The 21941-nt window shown below is 42.0% G+C and overlaps 1 protein-coding gene across 1 annotated transcript in view; it reads left to right on the forward strand.

Annotated features, from left to right (window-relative positions):
• Positions 1-648: 648 nt before the first annotated feature.
• The window catches only part of GADL1 (glutamate decarboxylase-like 1), a 230511-nt gene continuing 209218 nt past the window's right edge, over positions 649-21941 (forward strand). Inside the window, exons 1-2 of the mRNA XM_006890667.1 lie at positions 649-729; positions 830-950. Coding sequence (XP_006890729.1) covers positions 649-729; positions 830-950 — 202 coding nt within the window. The remainder of the gene's footprint in view (positions 730-829; positions 951-21941) is intronic.

The raw sequence follows: 21941 nt of genomic DNA on the forward strand, positions 1-21941 counted from the left end.
ATATTAATAATAAAGAAATAATACATTTTAAAAAAAGAAGGCAAACTTGAAGGCTGGTGATGGGACTTCACCAGCAGCAGTGAGAGAAGGATGAGGCTAGCTTATGGAAACATTTACAGCCTTGGAAACCGCACAGGCCACCTCCACTCTGCCCTGCAGGCGTGGTGTAGGTCAGCAGACACTTGACAGCGGGGGACAGTTTGCTCATTTCCTGTACCACCTATCCTCCTGTTCCCTGTACTCTCAACTTAAAATTGTGCTGAGAGAAAATGCTGAAATCAGATAGGGACAAGTGATCATCTTGTAGAACTTCTAAATGTCAGGGGCTGTTAAATGAATGAGCAGAGGCTTGGGTTCGCAGGAGCTGCCCTAAAATAGATTGGTGGCCTGGAGCAGGCGTCATGTCAGCTTCAGGTTCCTTGGACCCCAGGAGGAAGGAAGGAAGGAAGGTCACTAGGCCAAGGTCCACTCACCTGCCTAGCTCAGCTTCTGCACTTGGAGGGCACTGAGGGTCCCTCTCTCTGCCTCGTCCTTGGCAGGCACAGAGCCCGCACTTGTGCTCTCAGCTGTGTACCCACCGGTGCACCTGGCGCTCCCAGCCAGGGTGGAGGGACACTGGCCCTGGGTCACGCCTGCTGCCTCAACCGCATGGCGTGCAGCCAGCAGAGCTCCAAGTGCACGGGCTGCAACCTGCAGACTCTCACTATTAAAGAGCCCTGGGCTGCAGGGGTGGCACTGGGGCCTGGAGGGCCGAGCGAGTGCAGCCCGGGCGCGCGTCCTCCTCCTCCTCCTCCCCCCTTCCTCTCTCCAGGGTCCCTGGTCTCCTCAGCCTCCTGAGGACGCTGCCTGGGCAACAGCAGCCGCAGCCCGACCTCGGAGTCCTGCACACAGAGACCGGAAGAGAGGAGCAACTATGAGCCTGGATGGGGACGCTGAGTGTCCGGTGGACGGTGAGGGCCCCCCACTCCCCATGCGCGCAATGCTCAAGCATTAGCTGTCCCACAGCCGCTTTGGATTTCCCCAGGGTTGCTGGACCTGAGGGACTGGGAGGTGTCTCTTTCAGCATCGGGTGACTGGAATGGTGGGGAGCTCCACCTTTACGGATTTTTGGCACACCTCTCTGCACCTTTTGGGGTTATTGTTAGAATCACAAGGGTTAGCTTTACTAAGGTGTTGAGACCTGAGCCTGACCCAGGATGCTCTGTGGGTTTCTTAACCACGTTGGGGCTTCTCTGCTTAGTGCTGCCCTGAGCCGGGCCTTTGGCAGAATGCCTGGTCTTGCTCTGCACGAGATTTTAACTCTGCTTTGACACAAAGACAGCATCCCACTATACTCCACCCACAGCTCTGTAAACAGGTGCTGAAAGTGGCTGCCTTAGTCTTGAATGGCGACATCTAGATGTTTTTTGAATTGAGCTTCTGGGATAAGGAGCCAGGACATTGCTTTTATTTCTTGTTTTTTGTTATTGTTACCTAATCAGATATTTCTTTTATTTTTTTAATTGAGATTTTAATGAAAGTTTATAAAGAACCTGGATTTCCATTCATTCATTGTTGCACATTTTCCTGCCCCCTAATTAGTTTTTTTTTTTCTGACATGAGGGTGGGAGAAAACTAAGAAAAGAGGGGATAAATAATGTACAGGGCATTGAAATAGACCGGGAGAGAACTGTATAAAAGGAATATATGATTAGGTCTTATTGGCGTGACAAGAGTCCAGAATAAGAGCTGCACAGTAAAGTGGTCTGGGGTGGGGGGACTGTATAACAATGAAAGGACATTGCTTTTAAGAAGGTGACATGATGCAGTAGGAGTCCCTGAACTGATTGATACTGGAGTGCCGTTTACTTGTGTTTCTGTAAAACAGCTACCGACTCTTTGAAGGAAAGGGCCTCAGGCTGCTTCGAACACCTGACGGCATCCACTTAATCATTCTGCTTCTTCATCCAGCCATCTCTGGACCTTTGCTGGTGATTTCAAGTTCAGCACCCCTCCAGGGCCTGTCTGAACCCCTGGATTAAGAAAGAAGCTAGGGGTCATTATTACTGCTGTTGAGGCTTTGCTCTTAACTAGTTAGTTGTTAGGGAACTCTGGTGGGCTAGTCCTTAGGGATCTGCACTGTTAACTCAAAGCCCACACCTCTCTGCCAGTTCAAATCCACCAGTGACATCTCACAGGCAGACTCCTTTTGTGCGATTTACAGTCTAACATACCTGGTGGAGAGACACTTATGAGTCAGCCCTTAAGCTCAGTAACGAGTCAAGGAGGGAGCTGATGACCTTTTAGGATGAGCGCTTCTCTGAGAATAACTCCTCTTTGTATTGATAACCCTTCAGATTGTACTGAGCCCCATTTAATGACGCCTTCTTAAAGTGGAAACCCTCTTGGGGTTCCTGTTTGGCAGGTTTATCAGGGACCTCTGATAGGGCTCCCTGTGTACCAGTCATTTTCAGAGCTGGGCACTGTATACTATCCTCTGCCAGACAAGATCAAGTATAATGAGGGGAAACCCCACTTTTTCCTTTTACAATCCCAAAGAAGTTCCCCAATATAACTGACTGATTCGCTTCTGCAAAATACTTTTTTAAAAAAAAAAATTGAACTTTTATTGTTTCCAACTGCTTAGATTGCATACAACTGACACTTAAGCTTCTGGAGTTTGTTCCAGAAGCTTAAGCTTTAACAGAAGTTTTGTTGTTGTTATTTTTTTTTTTTGGTTGTTGTTGTTGTAACGTTTTGTGCTTCCAATATCCTTCCACATCCTATAATTGAAGGCATGTGGTTCTTTGAGAAGGATATGCTATAATGTGGATTAAAAAAATCCTTCCAATAGTATTAGACGCTTCTTCGTCAGAGGCAATGTGGGTAGGATGCTCACACGTGACCGTTTTACCCTACTTTTTTTGTTGCTTGACCTTTTCTGTTTGTTTGTTTTAGTGCAAACCCCCATCTCAAAGCTATACAGACTGTAGAACACTCCTGAAGAGGGGAAAGACTTACTACTCTTCCTGAATTAAGTATGTGCTCTTGTAAGCAGGTGTGTCTAAAGCGTGTGGGGAATGATGACTGCCTTGAATGTGTACAAGGAGCTCTAGCGGCCTTGTGAGTAGGAGTTTTGTTATCGACTCAAAGGCTGGTGGTTCGATTCCATCAGTTACTCCATGGGAGAACGAAGGGCAATCTCCTCCCATGTCTCTGAAAAAACCACCAGAGGGTTGGCTCTAAGGCAGTTCTGACTTGACGGCGATGCTTTGTTGTTTGTTATGTTTGACTCATGAAGGGCTAAGTTGGACAACAGGAAGATACTGCCTGTTAACATGCTTGGTGCTAACTGAAAGATAGCCCACTAGGAGGTGTGATGCTAGGTCGTAGGTATGTTATTCAAGCCCACTAGGAGGTGTCTTAACAAAAGTCCTGGGGGACTTAGTCTGGAAAATCAGTCACTGAAACCATATGTTGTTGTGTGTTGCTTGTTGAGTGAGGACTGACCCATAGCTGACCCTCTGGCAGAGTTTTCAGAGGCTGTAAATCCCCCAGGAGGAGATCGCCCCCTCTTCTTCTGCAGAGCACCTGGTGGATTTGAATGGTGTGCTCTTTCGCTTTCAACTCAGCTTCTTACCCCCAGGCCACCAGAGCATGATGACAGTCAGACGCACGTAGGAACATTGTGACTTTGAATTGGCTTGGTAGCAACTAGTTGAAATGAATCTTTAAATCTGAATTCCTGAAGATACCAGTGGTTTAGGTTGCTGTATGAATCCCCTTGGGAACTTGGTAAGGTGCAAACACCCTTAATAGCATCTGCTTGCTCTAAATACTTGCTATAATTTGTTAAGTGAGTACAAAATACATGTCTTTCAGGCTCAACTAATTTCCAAGATGTGGTGAGATTATGGCAGGTGACATTGGTGACAATGTTAAATTATATGCCTGTCTGAAGCAAACTCTTTCTTGACGATCTGCAACAGATCTGTACACAGTGGACGAATTGTCATAGGGAATCTTGTTGCAGATGGAAAATTTTTATTCTATTCTTTATGCTCTGTTACGTGTTTATGATCTCACCCCAGTACACCCAAAAGGCATTTAGGGAATAAATTACATCAGATTAAAAGTGTTGTTCGATCCAGTCTAAAAGGCACTTTAGACTCAATGATATTTTCTTCTATGGTTTGAAATAATAGCCCAACCTTTCACATAATTCTGCCTGCAGAGTCATTGTCTTTGTTTTATTCAACTTGAGTTCTTGCTCAGAACAGTTTTTTAAATGGAAATTTTAATGGGGGGCAGGAGCTTTCTTTCGGTTGGAAAGCTGGCATTTTATATGCTGTTGTAAGACTCGTATACTGTAATAAAAAGATTGTTCTGGGAGATGCTCACAGTGTTTTCATTTGAGCTGTCCCTTTCCCTCCTGATGGATCTCTCCAGTCTCTATCTCTCTATAACTTTGTGTTTTCCTTTTTGGTTTACTCCCCTTATCATCATTTAAGTGAATCTGATTACAGGTATCTTCTTTTTTCTTCTTGTAGATATTCTCTCATTTAGGATAACAAGTCATAATCTGTATTGAATGCTTACTATTTGGTAACCAAGCTACAAGGACCATGTAACTTAAACCTCCTAACAAGTCAGGACAGATCTGATTGGGAGGAAGAGCATCCAGGGAGCTTCTTGGAGACATGGATGGTAAACTTAATCACACATACTTTGGGTATGTTGTGAAGAGGGGCCAGTCCTTGGAAAAAGACATCGTGATGGGAAAGGTGGAGGGTCTGGGAAGAAAGTAAGACTCTCAGCAAGACGGATTGACACAGATCCTGTAGAAATGGGTGAGAGCAAAGCAGTGATTATGGTGATGGCACTCGATAAAAAGAGGTTCAGATCTATTGTTCATAGGGCTACTTTAAGTCACTTTGATGACACCTAACATGTCAATGCAAGAAATACTGTTATGATATATTTTGTTGTTGTTAAGTAAAAGAAGGCTCAGGAGGGTAAACAGCAGTTGTGGGGGTTCAATTCATGCACTTTCACCCCCAAATCCATACTCCTAATAATTCATCCCTTGATTCACATTGCCTGCTGCATGTTGGCAGCCTACCACAGGCAGCATCCTTTCCCTGCCTCTGTAGATATCACAGGGAGAACACCAAAGAGGAACCCTGAGATGTGACTCAGAGCTCACAGAAAGGACAGAAACATTCTCTTCCTCTGCCTTTTGGGTCGGAAGTTTGTCAGTTTTCATCAGTTTCACTAAGAGCAGGGCTGGGTTTGTCAACCCTCAGGTTATTGTTGTTAAGAGCTGTCATGTCAACTACAATCTGTGGCAACCCTGTGAACAACAGATTTGAATGTCACCCTCTCCTCCTCGTCTTCCTCCTTCACGAGCTCTGATTTGCTCCAACCCATTGCTAGAGTTGCTGTGTAGGTCCGTCTTGCTGAGGACTTCTCATTCTTTTCCTGGCCTTCCATCTTCCCCAGCATGCTGTCTTTCTCCAAGGACTGGTCCCCTCTCCCAACATGCCTGAAGTATGTGCAATGAAGTGTCACCATCCTGACCTCTAAGGAGCACTCTGGCTGTGTTTCCTTTGAGACACACTTGTTAATTCTTTAGGCAGTCCATGGGACAGTCAGCATGCTTGTCCAACACCATGACTCACAGGCTTCGCAGCCGCCTGATAATGTGTCTTTGTAGGGAGGGGGTAATGTGCTGGACTATGGGGTGGACTTTTGATTGCAAACAATGAAAGACAATTGGGCTCTGGTAGGAAAGGACAACGTTCTTTGGGGCAAACGTTTAACTTTTTAACATGATATTCTCAAAGCCAGTTTAGAAAGCATTTTTTTTTTTTTTGGCCAAGGCAAATGGGTCCATTGTAGAACACACTGCCTCTTGGAGGGGATACATCCACAGTAAACCGTAGTTTTTCTTTTGTTGGGAACTTCTGGAATCAAAGGAGAGATTAGTCACATAGAAAATGCTTAGGCCTCCAACATGGTCAGACTGAACGTCTCTAGATTTGTTATTTGACCTTTGTCAGCCTCAGTGATTTTTTTTTAAATTTTTTGATTTTTTTTGTTTTAGCCTCAGTGATTTAAGTTCTGCAAACTTGACTTTGATCATCTCTAAATCAGGATGCAAATAGTCACAGTGTCTAACATGCTCTTAATAAATAGACTTATGCTCAGAAAATTGTATGGAATGAATAATTAAGATACAAACAGTCACACTGGACCACTAATGTTCAATACAGAGATGAAATCCATTAAATGGGGAACAGATAGCATCTTTCACAAAGGACGCTTGCAAAACTGGCTGACCAATTGCCAAAGAATGCAATGAGATTCATACCTCATACCATAAACAAACACTAACTCAAGGTGGGCATAAGGTGCAAATCTAAGACTTAAAAAAATGTCAAGATCAGGGGAACTCTGGTGGCCTAGTGGTAAGAAGCTGCACTGCAATTCCAGAGGTGGTTGTTGTTGTTATGTGCCGTCGAGTCGCTTGCGACTCATAGCGACCCTATGTACAACAGCCCTAAACCCTGCTCTGTCCTGTGCCAATCACTGCCTCTGACACATCCATCCCGATTACCCCAGTCACTGAATCAATCCACCTCATAGAGGGTCTTCCCCTCCTGCGCTGTCCCTCCACTCTGCCCAGCATGATGTCCCTCTCCAGAGACCTGTCCCTCCTTACAACATGTCCAAAGTATGTCAGGCGAAGCCCCAGAATCCTTGCCTCCAAGGAGCAGCCTGGTTTAACCCTCTCTAGGATGAATCTATTTGTTTTCTTGGCAGTCCATGGTACATTCAGTACTCTTCTCCAGCACCACAGCTCAAAGGCGTCAATTCTCCTTCTATCCTCCCTAGTCATTGTCCAACTCTGATGCATAACAAGTGATTGCAAAAACCATGGCCTGTACGTGGCTCAAATCTACCAGATGCTCTGCTGGAAAAGGAGGGATAATCTCCTTCTGTACTAGTCAGATCTGATTTGACGATACCCACACATGAAAATAATAATATTTTTTTAAAAGTAAAGATTAAAGAAAAATAGGAACAGATATAAGGGTTCTAATACATGGCATAAGTAAATTATCAAATGTAACTAAAAGTACATATGCACTTGTTGATGAGCTACATGACTGGGACCTCCTAAAAAGAAAACACTTATACAAATTAGAACACACACAGAAACACACAAACACTTCTTCAAAAGAATAAAAAAAGAACCTATGGGTTGGGAGAAAAATATTTGGAATGACCTCTCTCTCTCAAATAATACCTTTCTAAAATGTATACAGAATTTCAACACCTCAACAATAAGAAGTAAAATAACCCAGTTTTTAAAAGTACAAAGGACATCAGTAGACACTTTGCCACAGAAGACTTGCATGGCGACAGGTTTGTGATAATTAACACTGGAGGGATGCAACCCTAAACAACAGTGAGATAAAACTCATGCTAGCAATAAAAGCAGCCATCAAAACAAAATAAAAACCTAAGCCAGAAAATGTTGGTAAGGCTCTAGAGAGATTGGGACCTTCAAATACCACTCTGGATGCTAAAACAGTACAGCCACTAGTCTCTTTTCACTCTCAGCAAAGTGTGTCAGCTCCATTTTTTACCTCACTGTCATTTTGCTTGTTATTGAGTCTTCCTTCAATCCTGAGACTGTGTTCTTCTTGATACAGTTCCTCTTCTTGAATGATTTTCTCAGCATACAGATTGAATATGTGTGGTGAAATAAGACAGGTTTTACTGTTCACTTTCTGAGACCTGTCTATTGTTTGGCTGAAGGCTGACTAATCTCTGGGTGTGGGTTCAGTTCTAGGTCTGAAAGATATCTAAGGGCCATAATCTCAGGGTTCCACCAGTTTCCACCAGGCTCAATCAGACCAGCAAGTCTGGTCTTTTTATGAATTTCATGTTTGCTCTACATTGTCCTCTCACTCCATCGAGGACCTTTTATTGTGATGCTGGTCAGAGCTATGTACTGTCTAGTTCTTCTGGCTTCATGCTTGAAGAAGCTTGGTTCATATGGCCCATTAGTCCTTTGGACTAATGAAATCATTGGATGTTGACTTGAGATTTTCACCCCTATCTCATCTTATTGTGGTAGAATGTATATAGAAAAGAGAAGAGTATTGAACTAAAATATTTCAGAACTGGAATCCCTCTCCATAGTTTCATTCTGTCACCCATGGATTCTTGTTATTGTCCATCTCCTTCCCTGCTTTCCTTCCTTCATGAGTCCCTGGCGATCCCTGAGAGGCTGCAGAAATCCGTAATATTTGGTCTTATTTTGCATCCACTAGACTTTATTCGCTGTTGTTTTTGTTCAAACATTCCTCTAAGTAGTATAGCCCTGGTCTGTCCATTTGCTGTACAGAGGTAACTCGTGGTTGCTGTGAAGCTGAACACTGTGGCACTGAGGTGTCAAATGCAATGACGGTTATCCATAGTGGACAGTGTTTGGTGGAACTCCCCAATTTTTGGAAGCAGGAGTGGCATCCACTTTCAAAATAGCTTGCTCTGGAAACCCTATGAAATTGGAGAAACAATGAAAGTTATACAAGTGTTCAGGTCTTTTGTTCATAGGCTAGCAATGAGTCGTCCATGACTGTACAGCACTTAACAACACCACCATCAGACTTTATTTTGGATTATGAGGAATTGTACTTGCAGGACACCTCACTGCCGTTTTAGATGGTTGTTCCCAGGTTGTAGGTGAGACTCAAACCAAGATAAGCATTCCACCTTATTCTTATGCTGCAACATTCACTTACACACACACACACACACACACACACACACACACCCCGACACACACACACACACTACACCACCCACACCCATACACTCCACCCAGGTTGGCTCTTCAGGCTAGAAGAACCTCTGGATTCCATTGGAATGTAGATTCCACAAGGACAAAGATTTCTCTTCCTTCTCTTGTTTATCTTCTCCTTTCATTTGGATTTCCTTCTTAGAATGTGTTTCTGTTATAAGATAAGCACAGACTCTGGGAGGGAAGGGATGGGCAATAGAAACAGAAAGCTCAATGAATTGTTACATGGAACAAGCACATTTGTCTCCCTCACTCAGGTATAGGTGTAGAATTTTGCCTTGCACCCCTGAAGTCCCCTTCTTGTGCCATTCCAGCCATAACTCTTCTTTCCAACATACCTAGACATTATTTTCATTTTGATAGTGATGGTGTTATTATATATTTTATACTTTTACTATCCAGGTATGCATTCTTAGACATGCAAATGTACTCATCATTATTTAAAAAAAGAGGCTGACTTTTACATATCTTTTTGTGGGAAGCCAAATATCAAATTTAATATGAATAATAAACCAAATGCTCTATGAGGATATGAGGGAGGCTTAATACAAGCTAGAATTCACCCTGTATCACTAAGGCATTCCTTAAAAGTCAGCACTGTTCTTAGTTTGTATTTACTGAATCCCTCCCTCCTGAGATAAGCATAAGGTAAACAATACAGAGGAACTTGGCCTTATCTGCAAGACTTCCCCTTGAGGCCTTCAGTCCTTCATCAGGACTGCTGCCCCCCACCCCGATTTACTCTCTCTTCTCTCATTCCTGGTAGTCGGTCTCATTATTAATAATTACAAAATTACTCTACCCTTGGTCTGCAACATCTTTTAAAGGTTGTATTTTCCTTTCTCATCTTTACTTTTATTTCTAATTTATCTGATGAGAAGCCTGAGACATTTGGCCTACAACATTTTCCACAATTTTGCTCCTTGCTGGCTCATAATGTACTATTTTCCTTGAATATTCCCTTCTTTTGGACTTACTTGTACTCCCTTAGCTTATTCTTCTTTTCTGCTCTGGTTCACACGCAATAAGTTCTCTATGAGTGAAGGTCAGAGGACATACTGTTTTGGAGTTGGGAGTCTTCCTCTCCTTCACAGACCCTCCAGCTTTCCAGTCATGACTTCCCTTTCCAAGGAATAGCTTCACCTAGCTATATCTCCAAAGGATGAAAGATGAAGCTTTGTCATCTTTGCCTCCAAGGAGCACTCTGGCTGCACTTTTTCCGAGATATGTCTGTTTGTTCCTTTGGCCGTCCATGGGATAGTCAGTACTCTTTTTCAGCACCACAACTGAAAGGCATCAATGCTTCTTCTGTCATCCTTATCCACTGTCCAGCTTTCTGATGTGTTGCAGGTGATTGAGAAGACTATAGCCTGCAATCAGGCACACTTTAGTTTCAAACTGACATCAGTGCTCTTCATCTTGGAGAAGTCACTGGCTGTGAACTTGTCCAATGCAATACATCTCCTGCTTTTGTGACTGCTGGTACCAAGGGTGCTGATTGTTGATCCAAGTAAGATGAAGTCATTGACAGTCTCAGTCTTTTTTCCATCTATCATGATGTTACCTCAGTGACTCAGGGGAGTTACATTTGGGAGAGGTTCTTACTTGTTTCTGCAGAACCTGTGGGTATTGTGTAAGATATCAGGACCTTAACGATAAGTGTGCAAAAATACCTCCATATTGCTACTTCTTTGGACACATCTGCTTTTCCTCGCTAAATTATATTTTGTAACCAAATCCTTTCATTCCAGAAGCAAGCATGAAATTATTTTGTCAGGCTTCTTATTCTTAGATAATTAAAGCATTTTCTTGAGCTTCTGATATTCACAGCCTCAATTCTTACTTTAACTTCATTAAGTGTTCTAATGAATTGGTTGAAAATAGATGTTGTACGTTCTTGTTGTTTCAAATATTAGTAATTTGGTCCTATTATGAGACAATTTTGCAAAATTTGATACTGTAAGCCTTTTCAATTTACTTATTAAATTTTTCATTTTTCTTTTATTTTGTTCTTTTTCTCGCTTAATTAACTTTAAGGCAATTGTTTTTTCTGCTTATTATTGTTGTTAGGTGATGTCGAGTTTAGTATGACTCTTGTTGTTGTTGCTGTTAAGTGTTGTCAGTCACAGGTGACTCATAGATCGACCCTATGAAGGAGAGTCCTCAACGCTTGTGTGTCTCTCCTCCTCTCTCCAGGTCCACAGGGTTTCTGGAGGCAAGGTATAACGGAAGTGGATGCCGCTCCTGCTTCCAAACTAGTATGACTCACAGACACCCGACAAACAACAGGTCTGAACCGTGCCCTGTTCTGTGCCACCCTCATCATCGCCCACACACTTGGGCGTATTGCCAGTCTCTGTATCATTCCTTCTTGTTGAAGGTCTTCCTCTTTTTCTCTGACCCCCTATCTTTCTAAGCATGATGTCTCTTTCTAAAAAATCACTTCCTACCAATAGTAAAATAAGGGTATGTACTAAAAGTTTATAAATCGGAATTGGCTTTAAAATGTAAAAGCAAGATTATGAGATGGAGATTGTTGACAGCTTCAGTTTGCTTGGCTCTACAATCAACACTCTTTGTACCAAGAGTCAGGGCATGAAAAGACGAATTGCATTAGGAAGTCTGCTTTCAGAGAAGTCTCTAAGGTCCTGAGGAGCAACAATGTCAGTCTGGAGACTAAGGTGTGCCTGATCCAGGCCATGGCCTTTGCAATTACTTGCTGTGCATCAGAGAGCTGGACAATGACTAGGGATGATAGAAGGAGAATTGATGCCTTTGAGCTTTGGTGCTGGAGAAGAGTATTGACTATACCATAGATTGCTAGGAGAACAAATAAGTTCTCCCTGGCAAGGGTAAAGCCAGGCTACTCCTTGGAAGCAAGAATTCTGAAGCTTGGTCTGACATACTTTGGACATGTTGCAAGTCCAGATCTGTCCTTGGAGAGGGACCTCATGCTTGGGAGGGTGGAGGAACAGAGCAGGAGAGGAAGACCCTCAATGAGATGGATTGATTCATTCACTAGGGTAATGGGGATAGGCATGTCCGAGACAAAAAGATTGGCAAGGGACAGGGCATGGTTTAGGACTGTTGTACACAGGGTCGCTATGAGTCGCAGGTGACTCTATGACACATAACAACAACATATCGTAAACTAGTCTACATTGTGAAAGCCCACTTTATTGGAGAAAAAAAACTCAACACAACAACTCAATAATCCATTTATATATGTGAAAGTGGAACAGAAAGACGAATATATATCTAGGGGAGAAAGTGCTTGTATACAATTAGGCAGATGATGAATGTTTTCTTAGGTTCTTCTGTGTGTGGGTTTTTGTTATTTGGTTGGTTTGTTTTTTTATAGTAAGCACATAGATTATGTCAAAAAGAAGAAAGAGAAAATTATTTTAATTTGGTAAAGAAGAGACTTCAGGGTAGTTTTTTGGTTTTGCTTAAAAGTTTTCCTCAGTTATTTTAGGTCAGACTTTCCAGCTGTTTTCATTCAATTCAGCTTCCATTTTCTAAGAGAGATATGTTATTTCTATTGTTATGACTAATCCTTACACTGAAATGGAAAATATAGTCTAATTAATCTCCTGTGTTGTATTTTGCTTTTTCAGCTTTTCCCCCCACTGCAAACAAGACAGAATAATTGCTTGAAAATTAATTAAAAATATAGACACATAAAATGAAAGCCCAACAATTCTAGAAAAGATGAAAAATATTTTAAGGCATAGCAAATAGTTGGAAATTTGCTCAAGACTACAGTGGAAAATCCATTGGCTGGAAGTACTCAATTTTCGACAGATGTTCATCAATCCCTTTGTGTATGGTTGAGTGCAAGTATGAGTGTTGGAGCCAGATAGTATTAGGCAGTGAGGCGTAGGTCAGTGTTTGAGCTTCATTCTCATGTACGCCAAGTCTTGGGATATTTTTTCCCTAGTAGTAGGTGTCATTTCTCAGTGGCCTAATTGCAAGAAGCTGCGCTGCAAACCCTGCAGCATGCGGTTCGAGGCCACCAGTTGCTCCGCAGAAGAGATTGTTCACCTTCCTTCTGTGAAACAACTGGTGGATTTGAACCACTGACCATTTGATTGACAGTGTACCTATGCCTCCTTACCTAGCTGCTGCCAACTTACATAGGAGAAGGATCATAGTTTCCTTAAAGGATGCTTTTAGCTAATACTTTTATGAATAACATAAAAAGATCTCACACCATGAGTTGATCACAGGAAAGCTATTGCCCTGCCCTGGACGAGCTGCATTCCAACTGTCCATCTCTCTCTCTCTCTCGTTGGCATTGAGTTGGAATCAACTTAAAGCTAATCTCCTACTAGGTTTCTGAGGATACAGTGACTCAAAGATTTCCCTTCTCTCTCTCCCATGCAGCTACTGTTGGATTCAAATCACCATCGAGGTACAACTCCTTCTCGCTGACATCCCTAGAGGTCCTAACTGTCCATATTGGGTTTGTTTGTTTGTTATTGTTGTTATGTCCTGTTGGGTTGGAAACAACTCATAGCTGGCCCTCCAGCAAGCTTTTAAAGGCTGTAAATCACATGGGACGAAATTGTCCATCTGTCTCCTTAGAGCATCTGGTAGATTCGAACCACCTGCCTTTAGGTTGGCAATGCTACTCTTTACCCACTAGATGACCAATGCTCCTAAAAACCTTACACTTGTCTGGTCTGTGACTTCTGTAAGCAGAGCCCTTCAAGCTGGGGATGAGTCCCAGCCAGTGCTCACCCTCAAAACCCAAGAGGGTATCAGCAAATCCGTCTTCAGTTCTTCCCTTTCTGTTCCTCACTGGTGAAAGAAGAGTGGAATTTTGTCACCTAAGCCACTGAATCATTTGGAGTTGGATGAGTGAAGGGGATATTTAGAGTCAAAGGAATTAAACCAGTGGGAGACCAGCTGTCTGTTCACCAGCTGTCTCACTGCTTATCCATTTAAGAGCCAAACATTTAGTTTTTTGAAAACTTCTAAGACTGAAAAGAAAAGAATTTTGACTGACTTGCCTCCCAAGACAAGCTGTTGTTTTGTGACCTTGACATTGCTTTTGTAAACACTGATCCTTTATTATACATCTTAGTGTTTCCAGTGTGTCCAGCTGTTAGTTTGTGCCATCAGAGAATGATCCAAGACTAGTGTCCTTGAGTTTTTGAATCTTACATTTATAATGTGTTTGTTCCCTTCCTGACGGTCTCCTGTGAATATCGGCTACTTTTTCTTCCTTTTTTATTTTTTTAAAAATTTATTACGAATTTTAATGAAAATTTACAGAGACTTTGGATTTCTACTCATTCATTGTTGCACTTTTCTCCCCTCCCAACCCTCCCCCCTAGTACACTACCCTCGTGGAAAAGTAAAAGAGAAATTCTTTCATTGTTTTATAATCCCTCCCCCCAGGTCCACTCCACAATGCAGCCTTCGCTCTGGACTCCTGTCATGACAAAGATAACTAATCACATATCCCTTTTAAACCGTTTTCTCCCTCATCTGTTTCAATGCAGTGTACATTATTGAATCCATCTTTTTAGGCACTCCTTAAAAATAGAAGAAAGGTAGGAGGTATCTCACTCCCTGATTTCAAATCCTACTACACTGCCGTGATGGTTAAGAAGCATGGTACTGGTACAATGACAGACACATGGATCAATGGAATAGAATTGAGAACCCGAGATCAGCCCATCTATATATGGTCAACTGATTTTTGACGAGGAGATAAAATCAGTTAAATGGGGAAACAACAGCCTTTTAAACAAATGATGTTGGCAAAATTGGAAAAGTATCTGCAAAAGACTCAAGCAAGACCCACACTTCACTCCATATACAAAAACCAACTCAAGGTGGATCATGGACCTAGGATTAAACCAAGGGCTAGAATCTTCATTAAAGAAAAGCTTGCAAGAACGCTAGAAGTCCTAATCCACAACATAAACAGTCTTCCAAGTATCCTGAAAAACCTACAACCAGGAGAAGATAAAATAGATGAATGGGACCTTCTAAGAATCAAATCCCTATGCACATCCTAAAACTTCTCCAACAGGGTAAAAAGGGAATCCACAGACTGGGGAAAAGTATTTGGTAATGACGTATCAGATAAGGGACTTATATCCAGAATTTATAAAATACTTGAGCACCACAACAAGATAAAGGTAAATAATCCAATAGGAAAATCGGCACAGGATATGAACAGACACTTCTTCCTTCTTTTAAATCCTAGTAACACCTTTAATCATCACTTACTACTTTTTCCGACCATGTTATTGTTAATGGTTGTTGTATGGTCTTCTACTTGTCTTCTGGTTTCCTAGTCAACAGAAGATTAGTTGTCATCGTCAGGTGTCAGGTGCTGTCGAGTCGTAGACGACTCATAGTAACCCTGTGAACGAAAGACCTGAGCACTGTTCATAGAGTTTCCGGAGGCAAGCCATATCAGAAGTGGATACCACTCCTGCTTCCAAGCTTGTTTTAATCAGGAAGCTCCACCAAACACTGTCCACCATGGGTAACCATTCTCACATTTGGCACATCAGTGTCCCAGTGTTCAGCATCACAGCAACCATGAGTTACCTCTGTACAGCAATGCACAGACCAGTGCTATACCACCTAGAAGACTAGAACCATATATAATGTAATGCAGATTGCCACTAATTAAGATGTGAAGAGTTTTACTGTAATACAAGCTATAATGAGTTCTTGTCGGGGCACTTTGTAGGGAGTTGTACTGCTAACCCAAAGGCCATATCTCTCTGCTGGTTCAAATTCACTGGTGGCTCTGAGAGTGAAAGATGGGCAGTTACCTTTAGTGAGATTTACGGCCTCAGAAAACCCAGCAGAGGGTCAGCTATGAGTAGATTCCGACTTGATGGCAATTAGAGAGTGAGCGTATTCTTGGCTATGTTGTCAGTATTTAACGTTATGAAATAATCTTCCATATAAGTTTATTTAAATGAATATATTTTTATGTAAACATATGCATGTCAAATTATAGTTCATACTCATGATTTAAAGAAGCGTAAAACGTCTTATTGCTCAGGAGATACACATAAAAACATATGAGAATTGATTTCAGAAAACCCATACTTTTCTACTCACTGAGAATGCAGTAAGGGAGGCCAAGGCGTTTGTTTGCTCTCTGTCCCGAGTTTTCTCACTTTCTCTTCTCCCATCATCAGGACTGGAAGGAGAACCCTGTGCTTCACTTTCTTTTTTTTTTTTTTTCCCTTCACTGCTTATGATTTTTAAGAGCTTCTTGAAATATAAGGTGTGACTGAAATATCATGAAATCCACCTGTTTTGAGTGTAAAATTAGCCTTTCTAAGTGAGTTTAGAGTGTCTTACAGCTTCACTGCAATCTACTTCTCAAATATACCCACGCCCTTATTTTCCAAACTATTACTGTACTGCTCTTCTGTGGCCTCCCTGAGTACATGTTCTCTGCAGGGGGTTCTGTCCAGGAGAGATGAAGATCTGTGCAGATAAACTAGAAAGAGAGACACTTAGTGTTTAGACTCAGACAGTCAAAATATAATTTTCAAAGCAAAACAGCAGTTTTACAAGGCAAGCTACTCCTATAAGGGAAGGTTCTTAAGATGATTTCATTTCATCTTTAACACGACCTGGTCTAGTGGAAGGCTGTTTGAATCCACCAGCTGTTCCACAGGAGAAAGATGGTCTCCTCTGTGGCTCTGAAAACCCTCTGAGGGGCCAGTTATGATTTGATTCTGGCTTGACAACATGTAACAACAGCAACCACAACAAGTAGTCCTAATGGGCCAACTTATGACCATTGAAAGAAAATGATATTTTAGGTCTTTAGGGGGTATCCATTGGATCAGAGTCAAAGAAAGGAAGATTTAACATAGAAGAAGTCAAAGGGGAAGGGGCAAATATTATGTTGAACTTGAAATGATAATGGAGAGGAAAAGAGGGTCAAGAGAGGCAAGGATTGAAAGACTTCATGTCCTTGCATTTCCCATTCTTTGGGATCTAAATTGGCCTGGGAGGAGTTGGGAATATGACACAGTTTATGTTATAAAAGTGCTAAAGACGGCACAGGAGGCTTGTACCAACTTCTCTTCGTAAAAGCTCTTACGTTATATCATTATACAAGTAAAAGCGATGACTTATGGGAGCAAATGGAGGAGAATCTAGATTTAGCTTGTTAGAAAGTGGAAGCAATTCTGAAAGTCCCCCTTGCCCTCGAAGGAAGGTAGCCTGGAGAGAGTCCCATTGACCTTCCCTAGGCTCTCTATCTGATGAGGATGAAAATAGAAACTGTATGATAGACTTAACTCTCAACTGAGAAAAGCTGTCACACAAATGCAGTGTGGTCTATTCCATCATCAGGAGCCAAGATGAGAATAATTGGTAGGAAGAAGTCAGTGGGTCACCTCACAAATAACAACCAGTGGAGAGAGTTGACTACATAGACAAAAGAGTCAATGACCAGGATGGTGATTCAAGGATCTTGACACATGAAATTGAGTAAGATAGCCCTTTCTTCCCAGAAGAGAACATTAGAACAGGAGAGGAAGGCAGCATAAGAGACAGTATTTTAAAGTAATAAACAATGTTTTACCAAAATACTTAATTTTTATAATCTATACCATTACTATTACAAGGAAGCAAGATTCTGCTGAAGATTATTCAAAAACAATTGGAACAGCACATCAACAGAGACCTGTCAGAAGTGCAGGCTGCATTTAAAAGAGACTGTGGTAGTAGGGATATTGTAGCTAAAGTTAGATGGATCTTGGCTGAAAGCACAGAGTATCAGAGGAATGTGTATGTATATTTCATTGACTATACAAAGGTGAATGGCTGTGTGGACCAAAACAAACTATGGCTAAGTCTGAGAGGAACGGGAATCCCAGAATACTTAATCATGCTTATGTGAAAACTATACTTGGACTTGTCTCCTATATCAGGAGACAGTTGTCAGAACAGAGCAAGTAAACACTGCAGGGTTCAAAATTGGGAAGGGTGCACATCATGGATGTGTCCTATCTCTATACCTTTTCAATCTATATGCAGAACAGACTATCCGGGTGGCTGGGTTCCTTCTATGAGGAGAATGTGGCATCAGCATTGGAAGAAGACTCATCAAAAATCTGTGTTATGCAAGTGACACAACCCTGCTTGCTGAAACTGAGGAGGACCTGAAGCACTTGCTGAAGGTCAAGGACTGCAGCCTTCAATATGGATTGAAGCTCAACATCCAGAAAACAAAAGATTCTCATCACTGGGACAATTGGCAGCATCATAATATGATAGATGGTAAAGAGATTGAGATTGTTAATAGCTTTAGTTTGTTTGGCTCCACAATCAACAGTCTTGGCACCAGCAGCCAGGAAATTATAAGATGTATTGCTTTGGGGAAGTCTGCTGTCAGAGACCTCTCCAAAATACTGAAGAGCAACAATGTCAGTCAGGAGACTAAGATGCACCTGATCAAGGTCATGGTCCTTGCAATCACTTGCTATGCATCAGAGAGCTGGACAATGACTAGGGATGATAGAAGGAGAGTTGATGCCTTTGAGCTATGGTGCTGGAGAAGAGTACTGAATATACCATAGACTGCTGGGAGAACAAACAATTTCGTTCCAGAGAGCGTGAAGCCAGGCTGTTCCTTGGAGGCAAGGATTCTAAAGCTTCATCTGACATACTGTGGACATGTTGCAAGGCAGGACCATTCCTCAGAGAGGGACATCATGCTTTGGAGGGTAGAGGGACAGAGCAAGAAAGGAAGACCCTCAATGAGATGGATTGCTTCAGTGACTGGGGTAATGTGGGTAGATGTGTTGGAGACAGTGAGTTTGGCACAGGATAGAACAGGGTTTAAGGTGGTTGTTCATAGGGTCACTATGAGTTGCAGGCAACTAGATGGCACATAACAACAACATTTTAACTAGCTTGAACTCAATAAAGTTTGCCTTCTCTTCCCATCAGGGAAGGATTAGGCAGGGGAACGCTCAGGCAGAGTCCAAGACTGATTCCAGAAGAGTGGACTTTCTTTTCTTCACGTCATAAAGGCAATCATGCCACATAGAGCCTCACAACAAATGAAGATGGCTGGCTGCATCAGCCATTGCTGTTGGCATCAGCATAGTCTTTGGGGAGTCCAGTTGTCAAAGATTAATGGGCTCACAGCTGGGTCCCTTGTCTGCTGATCCCTTGGGCAAGAGAGGTAAGAGAGGCTGAGAGGGAAAAGAGAGGAATGTCAAGTTGTCAGTCATGTTGTAAATTTTGGCCAAAGTGTTCATTCATTTATTCATTTACACTTTCAAACTCTCGATTTAAGTGAAAGGGTAGAGAGTGAAGTGTGAGATGAAACAGCATTTCTGTGTCTGAAAGTGGGCGTAAAGTGGATGCCAAGCCCGCCTTCTCATCTTCTCCTTCTCTTTTCTTTTGAGCCCACATGAGGGAAGTCCTGCAGAGCAGGGCATGAGGAACCTTTCTTTCAAAAAAGTAGTCCAGAGACTGCTTTATTTTAATTGCATGAATGAGAATTTAATTGGAAACTGGACTTAAACCATGTAATTGTTGACTGTTTGAGCGGGCAGGCATATTGTAGGGCATTGTTAAACTGAGAGCATCCTTTAACCAGAGAGGATAGTGTGTTGACCTGAAGTCACACAGCTAGGCATGGTCACAATCAAGCTTGAGCTCCTCTAGCCCCAGTCCCAGAATATTTTCTCTGCATATCTTGTCAGAGATGATAATTAAAAGACAGAAATCAACCCTGCAAGACACTGATTAAATTGGAGTTAGAATTTGTGTTTATTTCCATCCGTATCTGAGATTTTTGGTGCAGTGCTAAGAATTCTAGCACTCAGGAGCTTTAAAGGGACTTATTGCAGAACCACTATTTAAATTACTTGATGTCAGCAAGATATTGTTAAATATTAAAATCTGTTTGGGGTTTAGCTGCAGCACTGACTAATCTTAAATTTCTTTGCTCCAATTTTGCCTATTAAATATATTGTTCTGTCTTCCCTTTGTTTGCATTTTTCAGCTGATTAAGCTATTCCCAATTCAGCACTCTGATGCTGTGTGTTTTGATCTCCTAATGCATACTTTGTATTGATTTAGAAAATCAATAGAGACGTAGTTGGTGTTTTATGACATATCTTATCTGTTCTTTCTAATGCAATGGGGGTTAAAAAATACACCCAAGGAACACATTTCCTCCATTTGGGTTTTCATCACAGTATATTCTCTTATCCTTCAGCTCAGCTTTATTCCGGTACCTAATTTGAATGAAGCAGTCACCAAGGAGGAAGAAAATCCATGAAAAATTGAATTTCCTAATATTAGTTGGTGGCCTTATTTTTCAAGTTGATGGCACAACAAAAGAGAATTGTAGAAAGTAATTGTGGAACATAAGAATGATGGCAGCTTTGCCCAGAAGTGTTCAATACAATATGTCAGCTTAGCAGCTAATTGTTCTTTTATTGTTTCATGTGAATTAACCTGATCTCCCCAGCGAGAGGCTGCAGAGCTGAATGGAAGGAGGAGACACATTGTAATCAATGGCTTTGAATATTAGCTGTGCCACTTACTATACTGGCTATGCGGCCTCTATAAAGCTAATTAACTTCTCTGATCCTTATTTCCATTGTGTAGAACTGGATGTGATATTTACCTCATAGGGTGTTACAGAGACTCATGGAAAAACATGCAGTGTGAGTGGCTAGTGCAACGTCTGACGGTTCTGCAAAACCAGATCACGCCAGGTGCCATTGAGTTGATGCCAACTCATGGTTGTAATCACGTGTCATAGAGTAGTTCTGCATGCCATGGGATTTTTCACTGGCTATGACCTTTTAGATGGGCAATCTCCTTCTGTGCAATAAGGACTGCAGCTTTCAGTGTGGATTGAGGCTCAATATCAAGAAGACAAAGATTCTCACCACTGGATCAATTGGCAGCATCAGGATGGATGGTGAAGAGATTGAGATTGGTCATAGCTTTGGTTTGCTTGGCTCCACAGTCAACATTCTTGGCAACAGCAGCGAGGAAATTAAAAGACCCATTACGATGGGAAAGTCTGCTGTTAGGGACCTCTCCAAAGTACTGAAGAGCAATGGTGTCACTCTGGAGACTAGGGTGTGTCTGATACAGGCCATGGTCTTTGCAGTCACTTGCTATGCATCAGAGAGCTGGACAATGACTAGGGAGGACAGAAGGAGAAATGATGACTTTGAGCTGTGGTGCCGGAGAAGAGTATTGAGGGTACCATGGACTGCTAAGAAAAGGAATCAGGATGTTCCTTGGAGGCAAGGATTCTGAGGCTCCATCTAACATACTTTGGACATGTTGTAAGGAGGGACTGGTCCTTGGAGAGGGACATCATGCTTGGGAGGGTGGAGGGACAGCGCAGGAGGGGAAGGTCCTCTATGAGGTGAATTGATTCAGTGACTGGAGTAATCAGGATGAGAGTGTCAGAGACAGTGTGATTGGCACAGGACAGAGCAGAGTTTGGGGCTGTTGTACATAGGGTTGCTATGAGTTGCAAGCGACTCAATGGCACTTAACAACAACAACAAATCTATTAGAGGGTCAGCTATGGGTCAGAGCCGACTCAATGGGTCACAATAACAACATTATGCCCTTTTGGAAAGATATCACCTTCTAAGATGAGTCTGTTGTTGTTGTTGCTGTTGTGTACCACCTTCAAGTCTGAACCAACCCGTGGCTGACACTCCAGAGGGTTTTCAGAGGCAGTTAATGGCACAGGAGGAGATTGTCCATCTTTCTTTCTCCTACAGAGCAACTGATGGATCTGAACAGTGTATCTTTGGGTTGGCAGTGCGATGCCTTACCACTAAGCCACCAGAGCTCAAGATAAGTATAGATGGATTCAAACTGACTACTTTTCTGTTAGTAAGTAGATGAACACAGAGACTCTTTCTGGTCAACAGCCACTCAAAATTTGTAGCTATTTTTAAAAATTTTTCTATTTTTCTGTTAGTAAGTAGATGAACACAGAGACTCTTTCTGGTCAACAGCCACTCAAAATTTGTAGCTATTTTTAAAAACATTTCTATTTTTTAATTATTATTAAATTTTATTAGTTTTA

This window comes from Elephantulus edwardii, unplaced genomic scaffold (assembly GCF_000299155.1).
Source record: "Elephantulus edwardii isolate Elephantulus edwardi_28Jun2011 unplaced genomic scaffold, EleEdw1.0 scaffold00091, whole genome shotgun sequence".
Classification (NCBI taxonomy): domain Eukaryota; kingdom Metazoa; phylum Chordata; class Mammalia; order Macroscelidea; family Macroscelididae; genus Elephantulus; species Elephantulus edwardii.